At 27.9% G+C, this 25,839-nt stretch overlaps 1 protein-coding gene across 7 annotated transcripts in view; it reads left to right on the plus strand.

The window, feature by feature from the left end:
* The window catches only part of Eip63F-1 (Ecdysone-induced protein 63F 1), a 223,752-nt gene extending 200,328 nt beyond the window's left edge, over positions 1–23,424 (plus strand). For all 7 annotated transcript variants that reach the window (XM_075307841.1, XM_075307839.1, XM_075307840.1 and 4 more), the window contains 2 exons: positions 201–349; positions 22,461–23,424. In XM_075307841.1, the coding sequence (XP_075163956.1) occupies positions 201–349; positions 22,461–22,483 (172 nt within the window). In that variant the 3' untranslated portion in view covers positions 22,484–23,424. The remainder of the gene's footprint in view (positions 1–200; positions 350–22,460) is intronic.
* Positions 23,425–25,839: the final 2,415 nt, after the last annotated feature.

Genomic DNA, 25,839 nt, shown 5'->3' on the forward strand with positions numbered 1-25,839 from the left:
CTCCAAAAGGATTTAGCCACAATGTCAGACCTCTTGCACGAATTTTTGTTATGGGACTAGTTGAATGCATATATGTATGTCTATGACTATGGATGTGAGAATGTCAATGTCTTTGTTAAGTATTAAAGGGAATATCTTTTATTATATCCAGGATTTATTTCTTATGGAATTTCTTGTTTTCTTTTTGTTTTCAATTTCAGAGTATTCGATCGTGATGGCAATGGATTTATAACCCGTGATGAATTACAAACCGCCATGGAAATGATTGGTGAACCATTGACGGAAACACAACTGACACAGCTTTTGGCCATAGCGGATTTGGATCAGGATGGGCGAATCAATTATGAAGGTTTGTCATGGCAAAAATTTTCCCTATTTGCTTTCATTTAAATCATAAGAGAGTCAATTAAAAACGCAAACAATTTAATTCTGCCATAGCGAGAAATTGATAACATTTCGCATATTGGCACGAATGTTATGTACTAACAATAGTATTCTGGAGTTTATGTTTTACTGAGTATGCATCTCATTGCAATCATGCTTGTCCACTTTGGATTCCGTTCATAGGAGAAAGTCTTAAACCCCGACTAGCTACACAAAAACCAAATCTGGTGCGATACAACCACCGTTGCCACTCGAGCCAAAAATAATCAAAACTTGAAGAAAATTCTATCAAAAAACTACCAAACAAACAAATCTTCTACAGAAAATTTTGTCAAAATTTTATTTCTATAGAATATTTCTTTCAAAATTTTATTTCTAGAAAAATTTTTTTTCAAAATTTTATTTCTATAGAAAATTTTGTTAAAATGTTTTTTTTTCTATAGAAAATTTTGTCCAAAACTTTATTTCAATAAAAAAATTTATCGAAATTTTATTTCTATAGAAAATTTTTTCAACATTTTATTTCTATAGAAAATTTTGTCAAAATTTTATTTCTATAGAAAACTTTGTCAAAACTTTATTTCTATAGAATATTTTATCAAAATTTTATTTATATAGAAGATTTTGTCAAAATTTTATTTCTATAGAAAATTTTGTCAAAATTTTATTTCTATAGAAGATTTTGTGAAAATTTTTTTTCTATAGAAAAATTTGTGAACATTTTATTTCTATAGAAAATTTTGTCAACATTTTATTTCTATAGAAAATTTTGTCAAAATTTTATTTCTATAGAAAATTTTGTCAAAACTTTATTTCTATAGAAAATTTTATCAAAATTTTATTTCTATAGAAGATTTTGTGAAAATTTTATTTCTATAGAAAATTTTGTGAAAATTTTATTTCTATAGAAAATTTTGTCAAAATTTTATTTCTATAGGAGATTTTGTGAAAAATCTTTTTCTATAGAAAAATTTGTGAACATTTTATTTCTATATAAAATTTTGTCAAAATTTTATTTCTATAGAAAATGTTGTCAAAATTTTATTTCTATAGAAAATTTTGACAAAATTTTATTTCTATAGAAAATTTTGACAAAATTTTATTTCTATAGAAAATTTTGACAAAATTTTATTTCTATAAAAAATTTTGACAAAATGTTATTTCTATAGAACATTTTGTCAACACTTTATTTCTATAGAAAATTTTATTTCTATAGAAAATTTTGTCAACATTTTATTTCTATAGAAAATTTTGTCAAAATTTTATTTCTTTCATTCGTTTTGTTTTGTTATTGTTGGTTTTCTTTCTTTAATCATTGTTGTCGTTTTCTTGATTTCGGCCTAAAACCAACCATGCATTGACTAAACTACAAGTGTAGCTTAACCAACAGAGGAAAATAATGTTTGTCAAATTTATTTGGGCAAAGCCCTATAGAGTGCAAGATGGTTGGATGGACGCACGTTTCGGAATTACCACATTCCTCATCAGCATCCTCTACTTGCAGCAAAACTATCAACCAATTATCAGAATAAATTGACGCAGTTCATTAAACCCAACAATGAACCACACTTGAACCTTCCGATAAAAGGTTTTACATGATAGCTGGCTTATGCCGAAATAAATTCGAAACAAACATATCTGTTTCCCTATGCCACTGTCAAATCATCGATTTGAGTTCAGTTGGCTGGATTTATTTTGAGCGTGCTTCCTCTTCTTTTTCCATTCGTTTTGTTATTGTTGGTTTTGTTCTTTAAGCATTGTGCTTATTCCGATAATTGGTTGATAGTCTTGCTGCAAGTAGAGGATGCTGATGAGGAATGTGGTAATTCCGAAACGTGCGTCCATCCAACATTCTTGCAGTCTATAGGGCTTTGCACAAATAAATTTGACAAACATTCTTTTCCTCTGTTGGTTAAGCTACACTTGTAGTTTAGTCAATGTATGGTTTTAAGCTACAATAAAAAAACAACAACAATGCTTAAAGAACAAAACCAACAATAACAAAACGAATGGAAAAATTTTATTTCTATAGAAAATTTTGTCAACATTTTATTTCTATAGAAAAATTTGTCAAAATTTCATTTCTGTAGCAAATTTTAAAAAAATTTTATTTCTATAGAAAATTTTACCAAACTGTTACTTCAATAGAAAATTTTGTCAAAATTTTATTTCTATAGAAAAAATTGTCAAAATTTTATTTCTATAGAAAATATTGTCAAACTTTTATTTCTATAGAAAATTTTGAGAAAATTTTATTTCTGTAGAAAATTTTGACAAAATTTTATTTCTATAGAAAATTTTGCCAAACTGTTATTTCAATAGAAAATTTTGTCAAAATTTTATTTCTATGGCAGATTTTGTCAAAATTTTATTTCTATAAAAAAATTTTGACAAAATTTCATTTCTATTGAAAATTCTGCAAAACTGTTATTTTTATAAAAAATTTTGTCGAAATTTAATTTCTATAGAAAAATTTGTCAAAATCGTATTTCTATAGAAACATTTTTCAAAATTTTATTTGTATAGACACTTTTTTCAAAATTTTATTTCTATAGAAAATTTTGTAAAAAATTTTATTTCAGTAGAAAATTTTATCACAATTTTATTTCTATAGAAAATTTTGTCAAAATTTTATGTCTATAAAAAAATTTTGACAAAATTTTATTTCTATAGAAAATTTTGTCAAAACTTTATTTCTATAGAAAATTTTAATTTAATTTAATTTATTTTATTTTCATATTTATTTTGTCAAACCAAAACTTGAAGAAAATTCTATCAAAAAACTACCAAACAAACAAATCTTCTACAGAAAATTTGTTCAAAAATTTTATTTCTATAGAAAATTTTGTCAAAATTTTATTTCTATAGAAAATTTTGTAAAAAAATTCATTTCAATAGAAAATTTTATCAAAATTTTTTTTAATAAAATTTTCTAAAAATTTTATTTATATATAAAATTTTGTCAAAATTTTATTTCTATAGAAAATTTTGACAAAATTTTATTTCTGTAGAAAATTTTGACAAAATTTTATTTCTATAGAAAATTTTGACAAAATATTATTTCTATAGAAAATTTTGTCAACATTTTATTTCTATAGAAAATTTTGTTATTTGTATAGAAAATTTTGTCAAAATTTTATTTCTATAGAAAATTTTTTCAACATTTTATTTCTATAGAAAATTTTGTCAAAATTTTATTTCAATAGAAAATTTTGTCAAAATTTTATTTCAATAGAAAATTTTGTCAAAATTTTATTTCTATAGAAAAATTTGTCAAAATTTTATTTCTGTAGCAAATTTTGACAAAATTTTATTTCTATAGAAAATTTTGTCAAACCAAAACTTGGGTTTTAAAAAATATTCAATTAAAAATTTAATTGATTCAACAAATTTTTTAATTGAAACAAAAATCAATCACAAAAATAATAGTATCAATTAATTTTTTCATTGGATCAATTAACTTTTTAATTGACCTTCAATTAATTTTTTAATTGATACTATCATTTTTGTGATTGAAGACATTTCAATTAAAAATTAATTGGATCAATTAATTTCGTGATTGAATCAGAAAAAAATTTTTTTTGTGTGTACCAAACAAACAAATCTTCTACAGAAAATTTGGTAAAAAATTTATTTCTATAGAAAATTTTGTCCAATATATTATTTCTATAAAAAAATTTTGGCAAAATTTTATATCTATAGAAAATTTTGTCGAAACTTTATTTCTATAGAAAATTTTGTCAAAATTTTATTTCTATAAAAAAATTTTGGGAACATTTTATTTCTATAGAAAATTTTGTCAAAATTTCATTTCTATTAAAAATTTTGTCAAAATTTTATTTCTATTAAAAATGTTGTCAAAATTGTATTTCTATAGAAAATTTTGACAAAATTTTATTTCTGTAGAAAATTTTGACAAAATAAAATAAATAAATAAAAAACACCCATTTGTGATTGAAAGAAATCGTCCTTTACACACAAAAAAAATTTTTTCTGAATCAATCATGAAATTAATTGATCCAATTAATTTTTTAATTGAAATGTCTTCAATCACAGAAATGATAGTATCAATTAAAAAATTAATTGAGAGTCAATTAAAAAATTAATTGATCCAATTAAAAAATTAATTGATACTATTAATTTGTGTGATTGATTTTTATTTCAATTATAAAATTTGTTGATTCAATTAAATTTTTAATTGAATATTTTTTAAAACTCAATTAAGATTTTAATTGGAAAAATGTTCGTGAAATTTTTTTCTGTGTAGTTAACAGAAATTCGCTTCAAATATAGGCTAAGCCTCATATTGAGGAATTAGCATCATATGTTTAAAGTTTTGTTTTTTTTTTTAATTTAAGGAAACTTTTTTTGTTAACCGTTATAATTTGGATTTTTAAACTGGCATTTGTTTATACGTGAATAACTTTATTAAGATACCACGAAAATCTGTATGCTAATTTTAATTTAAAACCAGATAGGTGGCTAAAAAGTGTCTTTATTTTAAAGAAGCCGCATCTTTGGCTCAGAATCAATACCCAAATCCCTAAGGGAATGTGAAAATCGTTGAATCGAAGTAAACTTTTTTTTAGTATAGTAGAAAATTCCTATTGGAAAATTAAAAATCTCGTTTTAGTATTAACTTGGAATTAATACCAAAATCCTTAAGGGAAGGTCAAAATCTTTGGTTCCAAGTAAACTTTTTTGAGTGTGTAGGAAATTTTATAGTGCTCCGACTGTCTTCAAATTCTTTCTTCAAAGTCTGTGTAAATTTATTTATTATTTTTTGTTTATTAAATATTTATTACATTCTGTAATTTGTATTTATTATAATTACAAATAATAATAATAATAATAATAATAAATTTATTAAACAAAAAACACTAAGCACCTAAGGCTATCGGCTTAAAGGACTACAAAAACGTAATTCTTATTCAACGATATTTTAATGAATTTTTTATGCAAAACAATAATAACTTGCAAAACTTGCATAATTAGGTAATTAAAAAAATAAAGAAACAAAGTTTCATGTCTCTGTTAGCGATTCCTAGAATTCTAACACCATATCTTTTTTATTGCAAAAATTATTTAATTAGGCTCCTTTGTTTGTTCAAATGTCTCTGCCCGACAGACGGACGGACATAGTGATATATAGTCTCGTTGGCTATTAGCCGTTAAATTCATTTAAATTTTCTTTAATTATATGCCATGTACGTTCGTTCATTTTGAGTTGGCTTTTCATTGTGTCCCTATCGTTCGTTGGTATGCAATAAATATTTGTTTTGTGCCACCCTGCCAAAGCCACCCACATAACATAGAAGAGATTTGCCTTTGTTACTGGGATATTGGCATTTAAAGAGTGTCTCAATTACACACAACTACAAATGTAGTGCGAAACAAATTACAAATGAGAATAAACGGGGAGAGGCAGAACAAGAGAGCAGAGTTGGTAAGTTTGACAGTCTAGGGATACCCTTAAAGTTGATAAGGGCTATAGATGATATAATGTGATCAGCACAATTAAAAAATGCAATAATACAAAAATTTTAAATTTTATATAAAAATTAAAATTTATTTTCATTTTTAGGCAGAATGAAGTCTTTAATAATTCTTTAACGCTGTAATATTTTAAAACTATAAAACGAACATTTTAATGTTCTTTACCAACCCGAATTTTTTATTATATATTTTCCTATAAGAATTTTCTAATATATGTATGTATGTATACGAAGGTTAACTTTTATATTTTGGGATTAGAAAACAAAAACAAACATTAATCATCGAATATCGCTTTATTGTTTTCCAAACTATTCCCCATTAAGATCAATACACTTCTGCATGCGCTTGAACCAATTGTGGAAGCACTTTTGCCACTCTGATGCATTCTGAAAGCAGATGTCGTACGGAATTAACGTACGAAAATAAAAAAGTCATTTGGTGTCTAGTTAGGACTATGCGACAGGTGAGAGCGCGCATTGCCATAATGAAGAGTGATCCGTTTTCGGCGGTTGGTTTTCCTGATTTCTTCGGAGAAAACTGGCGAATTAATGGTTGTGTACCCCTCAGAATTGTCAATTCTGCGTTGTTCTAGTGATTCGATTGCGACATGTCCAGTTTTTCCACAAAAACAACAAGCTATCATCTGCTTGTAAGTTCTTCGTGTGTAATCAACTTTTGTTGGATTTGGCTCATCTTGGGGACTATTGTTAGGTTATGGAGAATGACACGAATCCGTGCCAAGTGAATTTGTGTCCACTCAGCTTATGTTGGTTCATTACGGTTGCCACTCTTGCCAAAAATAATCTACCAACGTTTTAAGGAAATTTTACCACTAACTATTAAATTCAATAGAATCTTATTTTAAAGCTTTAATCAATGGAAATTTTTCTCAAAATTTTATTTCAATGGAAAATTTTCTCAAAATTTTATTTCGATGGAAAATTTTCTCAAAATTTTATTTCTATAAAACATTTTGTTAAAATTTTATTTCTATAGAAAATTGTATTTCTATATAAAATTTTTCTCACAATTTTATTTCTATATAAAATGTTTCTCAAAATTTTATTTCTATAGAAAAATTTCTCAAAATTTTATTTCTATACAAAATTTTATTTCAATGAAAATTTTTCTCAATTTGTTTTTTTCAATGGAAAATATTCTCAATGTATTATTTCTATAAAACAATTTGTAAAATTTTATTTCTATAGAGAATTTTATCAAAATTTTGTTTCAATGGAAAATATTCTCAATATATTATTTCTATAAAACAATTTGTCAAAATTTTATTTCTGTAGAAAATTTTATCAACATTTTATTTCTACAGAAAATGTATTAAATTTATTTCTAGAGAAATTTTTCTCAAAATTGTATTACTGTAGAAAATTTTCACAATTTTTTTTCTCCAAATTTTCTATGGAAAATTGTGGTAATATTTTATTTCTATAGAAATTTTTCTCAAAATTTTATTTCTATTGAAAAAAAAATATATTTCCGTAGAAAATTTCACAACATTTTATTTCTATAAAAAATTTTGTCAAATTTTTATTTCAATGGAAAATTTCCTCAAAATTTTATTTCTGTAAAATATTTTGCCAACATTTTATTTCTATAGAAAATTTTATCAAAATTTTATTTCTATAGAAAGATTTGTCAAATTTTTATTTCTATAGAAAATTTCTCAAAATTTTATTTCTATAGAAAATTTTGTCAAAATTTAATTTCTATAGAAAATTTTGTCAAAATTTTATTTCTATAGAAAATTTTGTCAAAATTTTATTTCAATGGAAAAATTCCTCAAAATTTTATTGCTGTAAAATATTTTGTCAAAATTTTATTTCTATAAAAAATTTTATCAAAATTTTATTTCTATAGAAAGTTTTGCCAAATTTTATTTCTATAGAAAATTTTGTCAAAATTTTATTTCCATAGAGAATTCTGTCAAAATTTTATTTCTGTAGAAAATGTTCTTCCAATTTTATTTCTATAGAAAATGTTGTCAAATTTTATTTCTATAGAAAATTTTGTCAAAATTTTATTTCTATAGAAAATTTTGTCAAAATTTTGTTTCTATAGAAAATTATGTCAAAATTTTATTTCTATAGAAAGTTTTGTCAAAATTTTATTTCTGTAGAAAATTTTATTCCAATTTTATTTCTATAGAAAATTTTGTCAAATTTTATTTCTATAGAGAATTTTGTCAAAATTTTATTTCTATAGAAAATTCTGTCAGAATTTTATTTCTGTAGAAAATTTTCTTCCAATTTTATTTCTATAGAAAATATTGTCAAAATTTTATTTCTATAGAAGACTTTGTCAACATTTTATTTCTATAGAAAATTTTGTTAAAATTTTATTTCTATAGAAAATTTTGCCAATATAAACCCAACCAACTGCACTCAAATCGATGATTTGATGGTGGCAAAGGAAAATAGATATGTTTGTAAGAATTTAATTTATTTTTAATTTATTTATTTATTTATTTGACTAACCTATGCACAAGAACTAAATCTTATATAAAGCATGGTTTATAGTATTTGCAGTTACATATTGAATATTAGTTATAGTTTTCTTCATTAAATTTAGATTTGAAATAACAGTGGATTAATGATACATATGCAATAATAAAATTTGTATAATTATTATAATAATAAAAAAGGTATCCAAGAAATCAAAGAATAGTTTCGAATTTAATTGTTGATAAAATAAAAAATAATATAATATTATTTATTTAATTGTAGATAAAATAAAAAATATAATATTATTTATTTAAAAAAGTTATAAATTTCAGTTTTAAATTGTCGTTCGTTTTTAATTAGCTGAATTGTAAATGGAAGACTATTCCAAAGACGAATGGCATAAATAAAAAAGAAATGTTCTGAGAGATGTCGATTATGTCTTATCTGGATTATCTGTTTTCCTCTTTGCGATCTGGCAAACCGTATAAATGTGTATAGATACTCAGGTTCCCTACTATATACGATTTTGTGTAAGTTTATCAAGGTTCTTATCTTCAAATAATTGACAAAGGAAACTCCAAAAATCATATTCGCATACTCGGTTATGCTATCTCGCCTATTCCTCCCAAAAACGTAGCGTGCAATGTTATTAAAAGTTACATTCAGTTTCCTCATCGATTCACTGTTGCAATTAGAAAAAAGTTCGCACCCGTACAATAATTGAGGAATCAGTAAAGATTTTGCTAAAAGAAGTCTTATGCTAACTGGCGTATATTTTTGGCTTAAGTATAAATTTCTCATTGTCGAATATGTTCTCCCAACTACAATATTAACGTGATTAGACCAATTCAGTTTATTATTCATGATTACACCAAGATTTTTACCTCTCTCAACAACTTCTATTGCAGTATCTGATATTCGAATAGGTATCTCAATAGGTGCAATATTTCTGCCAATAACTATACATTTAGACTTCACGGGGTTCAAGCTCAATCCATTAGACTTTGCCCAAATGTAAATGTGATTCAAGTCACTGTTCAGTTGTTCAACACAATGGTCAACATCTGCCTTCGGGGTGCTTATATATACTTGAACATCATCAGCGTACATGTGAACATTACAATACTTAATTCGAAGTGGTAAGTCATTGGAATATATTGAATACATCAAGGGACCAAGTACTGATCCCTGCGGTACACCTCTAGATAGGCATAATGGATCAGACCAATTGGCGCCGACGACTACAGATTGAGACCTGGATGAAAGATATGAACGCATAAGATTTGTAGATTGCGGAGCAAAATTGAAAAATTTTGAAAGTTTCATGCACAGAATATGGTGGTCGACCGTATCAAAGGCTTTAGAATGGTCCAATAATACCAGAAATGATACATTGCTACTATCAAGTTGACGCCTTAAATCTTCAGTCACTTTCTGGAGAGCAGTTATACAACTATGTTTCTTTCTGAATCCTGATTGAAAATTTGTCAAAAAAGAATTACTTCTGAGATGGTTTAATATCTGGTCACTTAAAAGGCTTTCGAGCACTTTTGATAAAAAGGGTAGAATCGATATAGGTCGAAAATCGTTTCCATTTTTGGGGACTGGTATGACTTTTGCATGCTTCCAAGTCAATGGAAAATTTGACTTTAATATAATAGTATTAAAGATATGCGTTATATGAGGCAAAACATACCTGATTACTATCTTGAGGAACTTTGGATCAATTCCGTCAGACCCCACAGAATTAGATTTTATTGCAAATACCTTGCTAAGTACATCAGCTTGTGTGACGTGTTCAAAAGAAAATCGTTCAACATCGTTATCGATTTGTATCAAATCATAAAAACTGTGATCCGCGGACTTCATAGGCAAATTAACGAAAGTATCATTTAAGTCATTTGGATTAATATCAATATTAGATAAGCCCATATTTTCCTTTCCAATGCCAATAGATTTAATTTGCTTCCAAATTTGTCTAGAGTTAACACAACCCTTAAACTTTTGACTGTAATACTGAGCCTTCTTCAATCTAATGGTATAGGTAGTCCTATTCCTAAGATCTTTATAAGTAGCATACAACTCTGGGATTTTATATCTCTTCCATCTTGTATATGCTTCGTCCCTTTTATTGATTAAGAATTGTATTCTTTTATCAAACCAGGGATTATGAGCATTAATGATAATCTTCCTTCTCAAAGGAACATTTCTGTCGTAAATATAATTTATTCTTCCTTGTAGATATTGTATCTGTTCATCAACATCTAACATATAATAAATAGGGTCCCAGTCAGTTGAGGTGATATCAGCTTGAAGAGACTGATAATCAATATTTCGGAAATCCCTATAAGTCAGCAATTCTGAAGATAAATCAGTCTCATATTCATAAGTAAGAAAACAGAGATCATGCCGAGAAAAAACAGGGGCAGAGAGTTGATCGTATAGTTTTACCTTATTTGAGCAGTTTACAAACAACAGATCTATAAGTGTATTAGAAGAGGACGTAAAATGAGTAGGAAAAGTAGAATTAACAATTTCCAAGCCAAACGTTCTCATTTCGTTTATAATGCTATAATCTTTCAAAATGTTGTCATTAAAGTCGCCGCAAATAATTACATCCTGGTAGTATAATGAATATTTCATCAATTCCCTTATTAAAGCCTCATAACTAATTGTTCTATTAGGGCGGTAAACTGTAGAAATCAACATCTTGGATACAGAAGATCGGATTTCCAAAAACAAAAACTCAATCAGATCATCTCTGGTCGATTTGGTCAACACTTTGCAAGAAAACCCATTTCTCACAAAAATTGCAACACCACCACCCAGTGATCCCCTATCGGCTCTATATAACTGATAGCCATCAACAGCAAATTGAGAATCAGTATATTCTGGCCATAACCACGTCTCTGCTATACAAATTACATCTATTCCTGAGTTGACAAATAAAAATCTTAGCTCGTCTAACTTATTCGCGATACTTTGAGCGTTAATATGAACTAATTTTAGACCTTTTTGACGGTTTGCAAGAACACGAATCATACAGGATAAATTGTCTTTGGAATTAGTATTACTCTCATGTGCCAACATTTAAAATTTGAGCCAAGCTGTGATAAATACGAACGACAATTAAAATTACTACATAATCAAGAAAATAATTAGAGAAACACATAGTATATAATAATAATAATATAAACACATTTTTTTCCTTAACGCACATACAAGTTATTAAATAATTATAAATAAATTTTTGAAGATACGTTTCCAAACTAACGAAATAAATTATGCAGGTCATCTATAGTTTTGAAAATTCGTGGATTTTCATCCTTGTTTACTTTTACATGAACCAATCCACGTCTTGTGAATACAGAAAAGAGTTTGTTTTGTTTTTTGTATTTGAGGGCAGATTGATATATAGAATAGTTAGCAGTAGTGAGGCATTCATTAACAAAAATGGGTTTGGTAGACTCAAACCCTAGAAGTTGTAGATTAAGTTTAACATTATTTTGCTTTTTAAAATTACTTATGGCTTTTAAGAGGTAATTTTTTATAAATGGTGATTCAAGTTTAATGATTATAGTTGTATCAGGATTGTTATTTTTCCCCCGAGTTCTATAAATCGATCTACATAATGGGGTTTGAATTTGTAAACTATTGCAAAGATTCTGGAATAGTAAAAGCAGATTTTCATTATGAAGCCAAGGAACCCCAATTAATCGGAGGTCACATGACACAAGCGTATTTTGATGATGAGATAAATCAGCCTTTAGTTCATCCATATTTAATTTTAATGAAGAAATTTCTGACCGTAATAATTCAATTTCAGAATACTGTTTCTCGACTATATCTATACGATCACTGACAGCAAAGAGTTCTCTCTTAAATTCGCTCATTCTTTCACTTATTTCACTTAAGAGTTTGTTTTCAATAGCTTTCATTTGGTTGTCAACTTGTGTCAATATTTTTGATTCGGTTTCCTTTATTTCAGCTGCTATTGTTTCTTTTATTGTTGTCGTCAAACTTTCTGTTAATTTATCAAATCTATTGTCGATTATATGTATGAACCGCAGTGGTGACTCTACATTTGTTAATCTTGGAGTTTGTTTTGCTTTATCCATAATATCATTTTGGAGACTCTCGCGATTTCGTATAGATTTTGGTGTGTCTATGTTCTTTCGCACTTGCAGATCACAAGAAGAGATGTTGTTGGTAGTGAGAGTGTTGTTATTTTGGTTTTTCTCATTATACTTATTCATTGTTGTTGATTGTTAACGTCACTTTCTCAGTACTTATTTTCTTTATTCTTTGATTTAGAGTGTTTGCTCAAAGAAATTTTTATATTTATGTTAAATAGTTTTCCTTCAGAGAAACGACAATTATAGTATATAGCAAAAAATATTCAAAAAAACGACCAGCGTCAACTCTGTGTAAATTTTTCGTTGTTAAATATAGTTTATATGTGATTTTAACAAATGAAACTTGGATCTCTCGAAAACACGTCTGATTTGTATGATGATCAAGATTCGCTTATTTCGGCATAAGCCGGCTATCGTGTAAACCTTTTTTCGGAAGGTTCAAGTGTGGTTCAATTTTGGGTTTAGTCAACTGCCTGAATTTATTCTGATAATTGGTTGATAGTTTTGCTACAAGTAGAGGATGCTGATGGGGAATGTGGTAATTCCGAAACATGCGTCCATCCAACCATCTTGCAGTCTATAGGGCTTTGCCCAAATAAATTTGACAAACATTCTTTTCCGCTGTTGGTTAAGCTACACTTGTAGTTTAGTTAATGCATGGTTTTAAGCTGAAATCAAAAACAACAACAAAGTATTATTTCTATAGAAAGTTTTGTCAAAATTTTATTTATATAAAAAATGTTTTCAAAAATTTGTAAAATTTAAAAAAATATTGTTAAAATTTTATTTCTATACACAATTTTCTCAAAATTTTATTTCTATAGCAGATTTTGTCAAAATTTTTATTTCTATAGAAAATTTTGTCAAAATTTTATTTCTATAGAAAATCATGTCAAAATTTTATTTCTATAGCAGATTTTCTCAAAATTTTTATTTCTGTAGCAGTTTTTTTTTTTTTTAATTTTTATTTCTATAGAAAATTTTGTCAAAATTGTATTTCTTTAGAAAATTTTGTCAAAATTTTATTTCTATAGACAATTTTGTCAAAATTTTATTTCTATAATGAAATGATTAATCAATGTCGAACAAAAAGAAAATTAATAAATTGAAAATTTTATTTCTATAGAAAATTTTGTCAAAATTTTATTTCAATAGAAAATTTTGTCAAAATTTTATTTCTATAGAAAATGTTGTCAAAATTTTATTTCTATAGAAAATTTTGTAAAATTGTATTTCTATAGAAAATTTTGTCAAAATTTTATTTCTATAGAAAATTTTGTCAAAATTTTATTTCTATAGAAAATTTTGTCAAAATTTTATTTCTATAGAAAATGTTGTCAAAATTTTATTTCTATAGCAGATTTTGTCAAAATTTTTATTTCTATAGAAAATTTTGTCAAAATTTTATTTCTATAGAAAATTTTGTCAAAATTTTATTTCTATAGAAAATTATGTCAAAATTTTATTTCTATAGAAAATTTTGTCAAAACTTTATTTCTTAGAAAATTTTGTCAAAACTTTATTTCTTAGAAAATTTTGTAAAATTTTATTTCTTTAGAAAATTGTGCCAACATTTTATTTCTATAGAAAATTTTGTCAAAATTTTATTTCTATAGAAAATTTTGTAAAATTTTATTTCTATAGAAAATTTTGCCAAAATTTTATTTCTATAGAAAATTTTGCCAAAATTTTATTTCTATAGAAAATTTTGCCAAAATTTTATTTCTATAGAAAATTTTGTCAACATTTTATTTCTATAGAAAATTTTATCAAAATTTTATTTTTTAATAAAATTTTCTAAAAATTTTATTTCTATAGAAAATTTTGTCAAACTTTTATTTCTATAGAAAATTTTGTCAAAATTTAATTTCAATAGAAAATTTTGTCAAAATTTTATTTTTATAGAAAATTTTGTAAAACTTTATTTCTATAAAAAAATTTGCCAAAATTTTATTTTTATAAGTTTTTTTTTTAAATTTATTTCTTTAGAAAATTTTGTCAAAATTTTATTTCTATGGAAAATTTTGCCAAAATTTTATTTTTATAAGTTTTTTTTTAATTTTATTTCTTTAGAAAATTTTCTCAAAATTTTATTTCTAAGAAAATTTTAACAAAATTTTTTTTAAGAAAATTTTAACAAAATTGTATTTATATAGGATTTTTTTTTTTTCAAAATTATATTCCTATAGAAAATTTTCTCAATTTTATTTCTGTATAAATTTTCTCAAAAAATTTTTTTGTTTAGGAATTTTTCTCAAAAATTTTATTCCCAGAGAAAATGTTCTCAAAATTTTATTTCAATTAGAAGTAAATGCTAAAGTTTGAATTAACTTATTTTTAGCCTTTTCCACATAAAAATACCTGTTGTGGTATTGTTCATTTGTAACCTCAACATAGATATGTCTGAAGTAATGAAACATCCCAACCCTGTGTAAAATAGTAGCTACTACTCGCATTCCATGGCTCGTGTCGCCAATAGTCTCCTTTGGTTCTGGTTCAACGCCATCGTTATTACCATCAGTAACATTTAGGGCACAACAAACACGAACCATCCGCATAATCATCATCGTTCGCACGTACGCTCATAGTATTTACCGCCCAATACGGACGAAAAGGAAAAATAGAGGATATCGACGAAGAACCCTCAATATTAATTTTCTTATTTAGTCCATGTATTTCGTTGTCATTCTTGCAGTTTTTTTTCTTTTTCATTAAAGAGCAAACAAGCTGTTGCGCTGAATATGGTCTAAGAAGTTTATTAACCTTTCCTTGCAAACACATGCAAAGGTCGATTGTTTATTGTGGACATATTGAGTTGTTTCCATCACTTGAGGATTTTACATTAAATTAAATGATATATGATATGGTATTTGTATCTGAGGGCACCACAAAAAAGACTACGAAAATAGATTTTTTATACATTTTTAGAAGCTCACATCTCCTAAATTAAACGTTGTAGAGCTCAATGAGAATAATCAAATCCTGAAAAAATCGAAATTTTCATATGAAAAAGTGAGTTTGCTCATACCTTTACATGTAAAGTAAAGAGTTGCTAAATTCGTGGCTATTCTAAATTAAACCGAACATTCCACACAAATTTTGAAAAAATCAAAATTTTTATATGAAAACCTTATTTTGCTTATACTTCCTAAACTATGGGTGGTAGGCACAGTTGGTAGAGTTCTACCAAAAATGATAGATTTTTTCCGGTTTGGTAGACTGGTAGAATTCTTGATGTTTTGAAAGATTTTGCAAAATATTCCTCCCCTATTAAGAAGTACTTTAAAAATTTCCCCAAGAAATAAAAAATAAAATTTTGACAAAATTTTCTATGGAAATAAAATTTTGTCAAAATTTTCTAAGGAAATAAAATGTTGATTAAATTTTCTAAAGAAATAAAATTTTGCCAAAATGTTCCATAGAAATAAAATTTTAACAAAATTTTCTATAGAAATAAAATTTTGACAAAAGTTTCTATGGAAATAAAAATTTGACAAAATTTTTTATAGATATAATATATTGATAACATTTTCTATAGAAATAAAATGTTGACAAAATTTTCTATAGAAATAAAATTTTTGACAAAATTTTCTATAGAAATAAAATTTTGGCAAAATTTTCTATGGAAATAAAATTTTGATTAAATTTTCTAAAGAAATAAAATTTTGACAAAATGTTCCATAGAAATAAAATTTTGACAAAATTTTCTATGGAAATACAAATTTTACTAATTTTTTATAGAAATAAATTATTGACAAAACTTTCTATGGAAATAAAATTTTGATTAAATTTTCTATAGAAATAAAATTTTGGCAAAATTTTTTATAGTAATAAAATTTTGACAAAATTTTCTATGGAAATAAAAATTTTTTTTTCTATAGAAATAAAATTTTGATTAAATTTTCTATAGAAATAAAATTTTGGCAAAATTTTCTATAGAAATAAAATTTTGACAAAATTTTCTATGGAAATAAAAATTTTACTAAATTTTTTATAGAAATAAAATATTGACAAAATTTTCTATAGAAATAAAATGTTGACAAAATTTTATATAGAAATAAAATGTTGACAAAATTTTCTATAGAAATAAAATTTTTGACAAAATTTTCTATAGAAATAAAATTTTGCCAAAATTTTTTATAGAAATAAATAAAGAAATAAAATTTTGACAAAATTTTCTATGGAAATAAAAATTTTACTAAATTTTTTATAGAAATAAAATATTGACAAAATTTTCTATAGAAATAAAATGTTAACAAAATTTTATATAGAAATAAAATGTTGACAAAATTTTCTATTGAAATAAAAATTTTGACAAAATTTTCTATAGAAATAAAATTTTGACAATATTTTCTATAGAAATAAAATTTTGACAATATTTTCTATAGAAACAAAATTTGCCAAAATTTTCTATAGAAATAAAATTTTGACAAAATTTTCTATGGAAATAAAAATTTTACTAATTTTTTTATAGAAATAAAATATTGACAAAATTTTTTATAGAAATAAAATGTTGACAAAATTTTATATAGAAATAAAATGTTGACAAAATTTTCTATAGAAATAAAATTTTGACAAATTTTTGTATAAAAATAAAATTTTGAGAAAATTTTCTATAGAAATAAAATTTTGATTAAATTTTCTATAGAAATAAAATTTTGGCAAATTTTTCTATAGAAATAAAATTTTGACAAAATTTTCTATGGAAATAAAAATTTTACTAAATTTTTTAGAGAAATAAAATATTGACAAAATTTTCTATAGAAATAAAATGTTGACAAAATTTTATATAGAAATAAAATGTTGACAAAATTTTCTATAGAAATAAAATTTTTGACAAAATTTTCTATAGAAATAAAATTTTGCCAAAATTTTCTATAGAAATAAATAAAGAAATAAAATTTTGAAAAAATTTTCTATGGAAATAAAAATTTGACAAAATTTTTTATAGAAATAAAATATTGACAAAATTTTATATAGAAATAAAATGTTGACAAAATTTTATATAGAAATAAAATGTTGACAAAATTTTCTATAGAAATAAAAATGTTGATAAAATTTTCTATAGAAATAAAATTTTGACAATATTTTCTATAGAAACAAAATTTGGAATTTTAGATTTCGATTGCAATTTCTAGTAGTAGTAGTGTGAACTTGGTTAGGTTAGGTTAGGTTGGGTTAGGTTAAAGTGGCAGACCGATTAAGTTTCAGGCTCACTTAGACTATTCAGTCCATTGTGATACCACATTTAACTAAAAGTACCTATTACATATGGGCACTTCTAGTTTTAACCACTGAACCTTCACTATTATTTTCTTTTGTTGAACCAACTAGATTGTTCCAAAAACATTAACAGACTGCTTCAGGTCCGCCAGTAATGTAATGTTATATGCCCCTAAAATTCTTTACACAAAATGCAGGACACTCACACAAGAGGTGTTTAATTGATTCCTTTTCCTCCGCATCATGACAGCTCACACAGTAGTCATTATACTTCGCACCAATAGTTTTTGCAAATTCGCCTATCAGGCAGCGACCCGTTATAGCAGATATCAGAAGTGATATCTGACGTCTTGAGAACACTAGCATATCTAGTGTGTGGTTCAAGTTTAAATGGGGCCATATTTGCTTGGTGTCGTTACAACCCTTGCAATTCTCCCATCGAACATTTGCCATCATGACAGCCTTCTCACGCAGTAAGAGCTTGCAGGTAGCCAAAGACATACCAACAGATTCTAGTTCCCGTGGAATATGTAAGGTAGTTCCTAGCCTTGCTAACTCATCTGCTTCGCGGTTCACCGGTATGTTCCTATGGCCAGGCACCCATATTAGGTGAATATTGTACTGCTCAGCCATCTCGTTGAGAGATTTGCGGCAGTCGATGGCCGTTTTAGAGTTAAGGAACACAGAGTCCAAGGATTTTGTTGCAGGTTGACTGTCTGAGTATATATTAATGCCAACATTTTTTGGAACATTACTTCTCGGCCAATTCGCCACCTCTCTTATTGCTAATATTTCAGCCTGAAAAACACTACAGTGATCAGGTAATCTTTTCGCTATCCGAAGTTCCAGATCTTTAGAATATACTCCGAAACCCACTTGTCCATCCAATTTGGAGCCATCAATTAGAAATCTATCTTTTATTCCCCGGGGTCTGTGTACACCACGCCCCACTGTTAGAGTTTCAAACTTTTTGTCGAAAAGTGGTTTCGCCAGAGTGTAATCCACTACGTTAGGCACATCTGGCATTATTTTGAGGACCGAACTGTGACCGTACATTTTTTCCGACCACAGCGATAGCTCGCGCAACCGCACAGCCGTTGTTGCAGCTGACTGTTTGGCCAAAATGTCTAAAGGCAATAGATGCAGCATGACATTAAGGGAATCTGTTCCTGTCTTACTGAATGCGCCTGAACTTTATCTAAAACTGTCCGTTGTTGATCTGCCGGCCACCAGACTACAACACCATATAGCATTATAGGTCTAACCACTGCCGTGTATAGCCAATACACAATTTTCGGTTTTAGTCCCCACGAACTGTGACCGTACATTTTTTCCGACCACAGCGATAGCTCGCACAACCGCAAAGCCGTTGTTGCAGCTGATTGTTTGGCCAAAATGTCTAAAGGCAATAGATGCAGCATGACATTAAGGGAATCTGTTCCTGTCTTACTGAATGCGCCTGAACTTAATCTAAACCTGTCGGTTGTTGAAGTGCCGGCCACCAGACTACAACACCATATAGCATTATAGGTCTAACCACTGCCGTGTATAGCCACTAAACAATTTTCGGTTTTAGTCCCCACTTTTTTATACCCTCCACCATAGGATGGGGGTATATTAACTTTGTCATTCCGTTTGTAACACATCGAAATATTGCTCTAAGACCCCATAAAGTATATATATTCTGGGTCGTGGTGAAATTCTGAGTCGATCTGAGCATGTCCGTCCGTCCGTCCGTCTGTTGAAATCACGCTAACTTCCGAACGAAACAAGCTATCGACTTGAAACTTGGCACAAGTAGTTGTTATTGATGTAGGTCGGATGGTATTGCAAATGGGCCATATCGGTCCACTTTTACGTATAGCCCCCATATAAACGGACCCCCAAATTTGGCTTGCGATTGCTCTAAGAGAAGCAAATTTCATCCGATCCGGCTGAAATTTGGTACATGGTGTTAGTATATGGTCTCCAACAGCCATGCAAAAATTGGTCCATATCGGTCCATAATTACATATAGCCCCCATATAAACCGATCCCCCGATTTGGCTTGCGGAGCCTCTAAGAGAAGCAAATTTCATCCGATCCGGCTAAAATTTGGTAGATGGTGTTTGTATATGGTCCTTAACAACCATGCAAAAATTGGTCCACATCGGTCCATAATTACATATAGCCCCCATATAAACCGATCCCCCGATTTGGCTTGCGGAGCCTCTAAGAGAACAAAATTTCATCCGATCCGGCTGAAATTTGGTACATGGTGTTGGTATGTGTTCTCTAATGACCATGCAAAAATTGGTCCACATCGGCCCATAATTATATATAGCCCCCATATAAACCGATCCCCAGATTTGACCTCTGGAGCCTCTTAGAGAAGCACGCTAACTTCCGAACAAAACAAGCTATCGACTTGAAACTTGGTAGTTGTTATTGATGTAGGTCGGATGGTATTGCAAATGGGCCATATCGGTCCACTTTTACGTATAGCCCCCATATAAACGGATCCCCAAATTTGGCTTGCGGAGCCTCTAAGAGAAGCAAATTTCATCCGATCCGGCTGAAATTTGGTACATGGTGTTAGTATATGGTCTCCAACAGCCATGCAAAAATTGGTCCATATCGGTCCATAATTACATATAGCCCCCATATAAACCGATCCCCCGATTTGGCTTGCGGAGCCTCTAAGAGAACAAAATTTCATCCGACTTGGCTGAAATTTGGTACATGGTGTTAGTATATGGTCTCTAATAAACATGCAAAAATTGGTCAACATCGGTCCATAATTATATATAGCCCCCATATAAACCGATCCCCCGATTTGGCTTGCGGAGCCTCTAAGAGAACAAAATTTCATCCGACTTGGCTGAAATTTGGTACATGGTGTTGGTATGTGTTCTCTAATGACCATGCAAAAATTGGTCCATATCGGCCCATAATTATATATAGCCCCCATATAAACCCATCCCCAGATTTGACCTCTGGAGCCTCTTAGAGAAGCAAAAGTCATCCGATCCAATTGAAATTTGGTATGTGGTGTTAGTATATTGTCTCTAATAACCATGCAAGAATTGGTCCATATCGGTCCATAATTATATATAGCCCCCATATAAATCGATCCCCAGATTTGTCCTCCGGAGCCTCTAGAGGAGTAAAATTCATCCGATCCGGTTGAAATGTGGTACGTGGTGTTAGTATATGGTCTCTAACAACCACGCAAGAATTGGTCCATATCGGTCCATAATTATATATAGCCCCAATATAAATCGATCCCCAGATTTGTCCTCCGGAGCCTCTTGGAGGAGCAAAATTCATCCGATCCGGTTGAAATTTGGAACATGGTGTTAGAATGTGTTCTCTAACAAACACGCAAGAATTGGTCCATATCGGTCCATAATTATATAAAGCCCCAATATAAACCGTTCCCAGATTTGATCTCCGGAGCCTCTTGGAGGAGCAAAATTCATCCGGTTGAAATTTGCAACCTGGTGTTAGTATAAGGCCGCTAATAACCATGCCAAAATTGGTCCATATCCATATATCACACTAAAATTGATCCATATCGGTTCATAATCATGGTTGCCACTCGAGCCAAAAATAATCTACCAAAATTTTATTTTTATAGAAAACATTGTCAAAATGTTATTTCTATAGAAAATTTTGTCAAAATTTTATTTCAATAGAAAATTTGGTCAAAATTTTATTTCTATAGAAAATTTTGTCCAAATTTTTTTTCTATAGAAAATTTTGTCAAAATTTTATTTCTATAGAAAATTTTCTCAAAATTTTATTTCTATAGAATTTTTTTTCCAAATTTTATTTCTTTAGAATTTTTTTTCCAAATTTTACTTCTATAGAAAATGTTGTCAAAATGTTGTTTCTATAGAAACTTTAAACTTAAGCCTTTTTTAGTTTAATACGGTGTTAGGAAGTTTTAAGATACCTTGCCATCGGCAAGTGTTACCGCAACCCAAGTAATTCGATTGTGGATGATACTCTTCAGTAGAAGTTTCTATGCAATCCATGGTGGAGGGTACATAAGCTTCGGCCTGGCCGAACTTACGGCCGTATATACTTGTTTCTTGTATAGTTTTCTTGCTTTCGTGTCGTTAACATTGAAAATTTAATCAGCTGGCAAAAAAATTGGGGCATTAGAGGGTTAATGAAACCTGGAGCGGAGTTATGTTAGTGGATGCTAGTACCTTCCGTAGTCTGGAAGCCTCGGACATATTCCCAATACTGCTGCAGTAATCATTCCAAGAGTTATGCTGAGCCTTTCTCAGTTCTCGCTTGTATCCTCTCAGATTCTTCTTGTAAGCGTCCCAATCCTCCGGAGCTCTGGTGGACTTTGTTTTGTTAAAGAGATGCCTGCAGGATTTCCTCATATTACTTAACTCCGTAGACCACCATGGTGGTCGATTTTTCCCCCTTGGCTTCCCTCTAGGACATGCAGTTTTCAGTGAGATGTTGAAGGCCGTAGTAATCAAATCCACTGCCTGTTCGATATCCTGCACAGTGCTCATATTGGTCTCTGGTATTTCCGGTATCATCATATCGAACGTTTCCCTATACCTATTCCAATCAGCTTTCCTTGCTTACTCTTCCGCTTCTGTGTGAACTTGGTAACACTACAGCGTCAGCTATCTTGTAGTTTGCGTTCACTTTAACAAAGTTCAAATTAATTTAGAATTAATCCTTAATATAAAAAAAAAAACATTTTCTATTTTATAATAATCTCTATTGGCATTTCTTTATTTCGTTTCTTTTCTAGAATTCACAAGACTTTTGCTCTAAATGGCGGTAAAAATAGGAACCTCATTTGTTTACAGCTGCAACTAAATACAAAAAAAAAAAAAACAATTTCTTCTTTCAACTACAACAAATAAATTTATAAATATGTATTAATTATACTCAACATTTTTATCTTACAACAACAACAATGAAAACCAAAAATGGACAAAAACAAACTACACAAAATGAAACAATTATAGAATTTTTTTTATTAAATTAATTATGAATACGACAAAAAAAAATTATAATCAAAATTTATTTACATTTATATTTGGATAATAAATAAATTTTATGGGAATATTAAACCAGAAGGCAGCTTCTTTAAAAGAAGTCTTCTGGGTAGATTTTTTTTTTAACAAAAGTGAATATAAAAATTTAAAAAATTTTAAAACAAAAGAACACCACCTTATTAAGGGAAAATATTATTATTACAAAAAAATAAAACTATTATTGAAAATAAAATATTTCTATAAATAAATTTAATAAATATATAAATATATTTTTGTTATGCTTAATGTTATTGTGAGTATATACATATATATGGAGAAAAAAAAAAAAAACAAAACACAAACAAAACCAAATGATTAACATGATGGTTAAGCAAAAGTGCAACAAACTTAGTTTAAGTTTTTATTTTTACAAGCCTACTATTATTATAATAATGAAGGAACAGAAAAAAAACAAATAAGAATGTCAACAAAGATAAGTGTTAACAAAATAATAATGTACATCATATATACTTAAATATTTGTGTTAATAATTATAAGTTTATTTATATAAAAAAACAACAAAAAACAAAAGAGCAACAAATTTAAAAATGAAAACTTTAATATATTTAAAATATCAAAAAATGCAGATACACAAACCAGAGAGTTTGTAAAAAAAAGGCAAATAAAATGATAAATTAATAAATTTATTAATTTAATAAATAAATTATATCTTAACATTGCTGTTTTAATTTCCACTTAACTTAATTTTTTTAGGTTCTTTCTAAAAAAAAAAAAAAAAAAAACAAGTACATACGGCCGTAAGTTCGGCCAGGCCGAATCTTAGTACCCTCCACCATGGATTGCGTAGAAACTTCTACGAAAGAATGTCATCCCCAATCAGTGCTGCCGCTAGTGAAAAATTGAGTGAAGTAGATTTTGGAAAAAAGTGGAGTAGATTGAATAAAATTGAAGTAGCATACGTTTTTGAAAACAAAACAATAGCGTCGGTGAGCGTATTGATTTGCTAAAGATATTAAAGAATTTATAATTAATAATATATTTATATTTTTCATGGAAATTATTGCACTACTTACCGATTCATCTTGCACATCAGAGAACGGCTGCGATCTACCGCAACCGACCAGTGTATTTAGTAAACACCAACATTTGCAATCTTAAAACACCAATTGGTAAAAAAAAATTCAACCACCAATATCCAATGCAACCGACGACTGTCGGTGTTTGTTAGTATGAGTGTTGGTATCTCGAAAACACCGTAGTAAAGCAATCACACAAATTGGTTACCCATATCTCAGCAGTTTGGTATTCTCTTATTTATTACTGCCACCGACATTTTGTGGGTGAGATTGCAATACGAAAAAAAAGCCACCGGTTGCAGTTTAGTGTTGGGAAAGTAACGAGTATTTGATTACAAGTACTCGTTACTGACTAATTTTTTGAGTACTCGTTACTAGTAAATGAGTACTCAATATCTTCAATGCCAGTTTTTTCTTCTAACGGTAAGTAAGTTGGCGGTTTGGAAGTAAAATTCTTGACTTCTTGGAAAATGTTAATTGAAGTTTTCGAAAATCGTTTTATCAGTTAAAATGACACGAAAAGGATATATGGTTTCATCTTTGAAGAAAGTGAAAAATTTATCTGATTTCTTAAAAACGTTTGCATTTGAAAAAAAAAATTGCATTGGGTGTAGGTGGGAGCTTTAATTTAAAGAATCACATGGATCACGTCTCATGCGAATAGTATGAATAATAATGTCGTTGATTTCAGCTTGTTCAATCCAATTGTTTTCAGAGAAGGGCCCAAGCTTATTCAAAAACCCATGGAAGATTTCAACATTGGGTCGCGCGATAAAAATGATCGCTAAATATTTGCATCCACTATCAATGGTGGATTTAAAAAGTTTGCAAATTGCAAGCATCAGTAATACACAATGCCATCTAGATATACCCTGACGAAAAAATACCGAATAGTGAATACGAAGTTGGCTCTAAAAATTTGAATGATTGGTAAAAATCTTTTTCTAACGAGACCCATATATCTACAACACCACATTTTATAACACTGGAATGAAACTGGATAATGTAATCTGCTTTTCTATGCCGTTTCAAAATTTTAAAAAGAAGAAAATATTATTAAAAATTGCCCACAATGTCTTTTTTAATTTTTTTTATAAAAGTAACGAGTAGTAACGAGTACTCAATTCAAAAGTAACGAATAGTAACGAGTAGTCAAAAGTAATCAAAATTTACAACACTATTGCAGTTCTCTGTTGCACATCACATGTCCACCAGGGCTGCCAATTTTGCCGATTTATCGGCATTTTGACGATTTTTTACTCAAAAAATAGCAAATGCCGATTTTCCGATTTTTGCCCCAAAAATGACGATATTAGCTTGGTTCAAAAATTTGGACTAGAAGCAGTTCGTTTACACATGCAGAGCCAGCAAAAGAGAGAATACATTCGACAATAGTCAGATAGAGAAATGCAAGTTTTTGCTAGAGATTTAATACACGTAGGAGCTATACCACATTTTAAATCTACAGTATTAGTATCACGGTTGCCACTCGTGCCAAAAATAATCCACCAAAATTTGAAGAAAATGTTATCAAAAATCTTCCAAATTACAAAGATATCTTGAAGTTGTTGATCAAATGTTTGTGGTTGGTATATACAAAAATGTTGTTTTATTCGAAAAAATAAATTTATAGAACATTTTGTTAAAATTCTATTTCTACAGAAAATGTTGTCAAAATTTTATTTCTATAAAAAATTTCGGCAAAATTTTATTTCTATAAAAAATTTCGGCAAAATTTTATTTCTATAGAAAAATTTTTTAAAATTTTATTTCTACAGAAAAGGTTGTTAAAATTTTATTTCTGTAGAAAATTATGTCAAAATTTTATTTCTATAGAAAATTTTGTTAAAATTTTATTTCTACAGAAAAAGTTGTTAAAATTTTATTTCTAGAAAATTTCGTCAAAATTTTATTTCTATAGAAAATTTTGTAAAAATTGTATTTCTATAGAAAATTTTGTTAAAATTTTATTTCTACAGAAAAAGTTGTCAAAATTTTATTTCTATAGAAAATTTCGACAAAATTTTATTTCTGTAAAAATTTTTGTCAAAAT

This window comes from Haematobia irritans, chromosome 4 (genome assembly GCF_050003625.1).
Source record: "Haematobia irritans isolate KBUSLIRL chromosome 4, ASM5000362v1, whole genome shotgun sequence".
Classification (NCBI taxonomy): Eukaryota; Metazoa; Arthropoda; class Insecta; order Diptera; family Muscidae; genus Haematobia; species Haematobia irritans.